A 3069-nucleotide genomic window follows, 5' to 3' on the forward strand; every position below is an offset into this window, starting at 1 on the left:
TGCTAATGGTAAAGACTGATGGTAACTTGAAGGTAAAGCAACTGAAAATGAGAATGGCTTCTTTATAACATTAATACTCAAAAGCCATCTCAATGTAAATTTCAGACAATATCCCAACTCAATTGGTTTCACCTCTTTAAAATAGCCAGTGGTTATGTAGGTGTCTTTATGTGTGTAGGGGGTGGATGGGTGGTGTGAGTGGGTTCTTGGGGGGGGGGGGGGGGGGGGCGGGGGGGCGGCATCTCCCTTTTTCGTATGATCTTGGTTTAGAGGTCAGGAAAGCGGCTTGGGTCCTCTTTGTAGCTGGCTGGGATAGTGAAGAGGGACTCCTCAAACTCACGGTAGCAGAACTCTTGGAACGTCACAGTAGCTGTGATGGTGGGAAAGACTGGAATGTCTGTAACCCAGAATAACAAGCAAATCAAAGTCATACAATTTATATATGCCTCACTGCATCGGTCAATAATTCAGTCAATGACATTCACTTCCGCCAAGGATTTCACTATACATTTCAAGAGTGGGTGTCAGTCAGAACAGTGTTTGATGTGTTTAACAGTCTTACCCAGTTTGACAGGAAACCCTGGAGGAAGCTTCATCTGAACAAACTCTCGGAGCTTGTTGAAGTGTTTAAAGGGAGCGACGACCTCCAAAACATTCAGTAACCTGTCGGGCAGACAGGAAAGAAGTATGAAATATTCAAAAAGTCGGAGCAGTTAAACAGCCAACTCTAAATGTCATGAGGGCACTTAAATGGAGGAGACGAGGATACGTACGACTCAATGCCCAGGGGAAAGTCCTGGCTCATGGCTACAGTGGCCTTGAAATTCTTCTTGCTCTCTTTACACACCAAGTCACGGCCAAGATGGGGGGGCCTGGATGAGGAGACACACACACACACACACACACACACACACACACACACACACACACACACACACACACACAAAATCACTATTTGAGTCCCACAGGGACACCAGTACGATCCTAATGAGAACATGTTTTCATGACTGCTGCCTCCTTTTTTTTTTTTCAGTGCAAAGCCATGTAGCTTCTGAATAATGCTATCAAAGCCAATGTCATGTAATTTAATTTGTCACAGCACAACTGCAGATGCGCACAGCAATGTGTGTGTGTGTGTGTGTGCTGTGTTGTGCTGTGCTGTGCTGTAATGCACTGTGCTGGGATGTGCTGTGCTTGGCCATACAAAGCCCCTGACAGAAGTGTTATCCATGTGCTGATGTGTAATGAGGTGCAAGCTGAAACGAGTGGAGCACTGAGTGGAGCCCATGGGCAGCGGTGCTTACTTTCCCTGCTCAGCACTGATGTACTCCTCCCAGGAGATGGTGTTGGCCTCGGGCGCACTCACAGACTGCCTTCGGACAGGCTGCAGTGGACAAGGAGCAGGAGGAAGTGCTATGTTAGCATTGATTCATTACGTTTCACATTAAAAAAAAAAAAAAAAACATGCACCGGTTGCCAAACAAGAAACTTGCTTGCTTCGGCAGCACTCAGACAAAAGAACACGGTAGCCCTCAAAAAGATTAACAAAAAAAAGAAGAGGTTAAGAAAAATAAAAATTCCGCACTCACCTCGAAGTTCTGCTCGACGAGGCTGCCGCCCTTGCTGAGGCTCTCCATGATGGCCTTGTTCCTGAGGATGTCCTCCTCGCTCAGGTGCTCGCGCCTCTTGCGTGACTCCAGCATCAGGCCGTTAACAGAGTAGAAGTCAGCCAGGAAATTTCCCACCCTTTCCTGAGAAAGAGAGAGAGACGGGTAGAGAGGGAGAAAGAGAGAGAGACAGAGAAAGAGTCAGAGAGGCAGAGAGTGCATCACAGACAAACAACACAGGTGAAACACGAGGCCGCTGGACTGAGAAAGTGCGCTGAATGGCAAAATGGCTGAATAAAGAACACAGAGAAAATATCAGTATTAGCACTGCATATGGCAGTGTGCTGGAACACTACTGATTCATTTGTCAGGCGAAGTCCTAGCAAACTTCTGAATGGTAGTTGGTAATGGCCAGGGTCATGGGTTCAACTCTCAGGGAGCCCAGACACTGATGAAATATGTACACTCTATCTGCCATGAGGTTAGTTGCTCTGGATAAAAGCTTCAGTCAATAAATATTAACAAAATAAATAAATATATAAAGTAAATGCAAGATTGATTGTGTGTGTGTGTGTGTGTGTGTGTGTAAGTGTGTAAGAGGGGTCTAACCGTCTTGTCCTCCCTGAAGAGCCAGCCGATCTGGCTGCGGGAGAAGCTGATGGACTTGGTGGAGAGCGTGGCGGAGTAAATATCACTGCTCATCAGGATGTCCACCTCCTCCTCAGTCTCCATCTCAGACTCCTGGAATGAAGAACCCAATTCAGCACGGCACGGCAACAGTGATCAGACCACAGCAGCGCAGAGGCTGTACCTGGGGCCAATACGCGTGGTGGCGCTCATAGGAAAATCACAGATCTTAAAGTGAAGCGTTTTATTTGGGGCAGACACTTTCTGAAGAAGAGAAAACAGGTGATCACTCACCTCATGGTGAATGCGCTGGTACACCTTCTGCTCGTTGTCGAGGACGACGAAGGCCTCGGCAGGTGGAGCCTCGCCGTTGAAGATGAAGCTGAGGTCACCACGTTGGCACTTCATGTCACTGAAGTCAATCAGTGTGGTGTCCAGTCTGACAGACAGAGAGAGAATACAAATGTTTATCTTTTATGTATTTTTATATATACGTATGTAAATAAATATAATAAAATAATCTGTGTTGAAAAATCCTGTACCTGATATTGAGCCCTTGCTTATAAATCTTGCAAGCATCAGATGGCAAAATCCGTGACAGAAGAGGCACTGATGGGGTTAAATAATAAAGGTCAAATATCAGCACCACAGCAACAGCTGTTTGAATAGTGAGCACAATGAAACCAGCAACAGAACAGTCTAGCGGGGCAAATAGGCTACACAGAACATTAGCACTCCAGATAATCCGTTGCACCACAAGTGCAACATGACCTCAAAGCAATTAATACACTGTGATGGCAAATAAGAATAGACTGTGCTAATTAGCTGGGTGATT

At 46.1% G+C, this 3069-nt stretch overlaps 1 protein-coding gene across 1 annotated transcript in view; it reads right to left on the bottom strand.

Annotated features, from left to right (window-relative positions):
* Positions 1-237: 237 nt before the first annotated feature.
* Positions 238-3069, bottom strand: part of LOC308363907 (ankyrin repeat domain-containing protein 13C-like) — a 9461-nt gene continuing 6629 nt past the window's right edge. The window contains exons 6-13 of the mRNA XM_080836818.1: positions 2777-2843; positions 2529-2673; positions 2217-2348; positions 1590-1751; positions 1305-1384; positions 774-872; positions 563-663; positions 238-397 (exon numbers count right to left, since the gene is read on the bottom strand). Of these exons, the coding sequence (XP_080692944.1) occupies positions 267-397; positions 563-663; positions 774-872; positions 1305-1384; positions 1590-1751; positions 2217-2348; positions 2529-2673; positions 2777-2843 (917 nt within the window). The 3' untranslated portion in view covers positions 238-266. The remainder of the gene's footprint in view (positions 398-562; positions 664-773; positions 873-1304; positions 1385-1589; positions 1752-2216; positions 2349-2528; positions 2674-2776; positions 2844-3069) is intronic.

This window comes from Sprattus sprattus, assembly GCF_963457725.1.
Source record: "Sprattus sprattus genome assembly, chromosome: 4".
Classification (NCBI taxonomy): domain Eukaryota; kingdom Metazoa; phylum Chordata; class Actinopteri; order Clupeiformes; family Clupeidae; genus Sprattus; species Sprattus sprattus.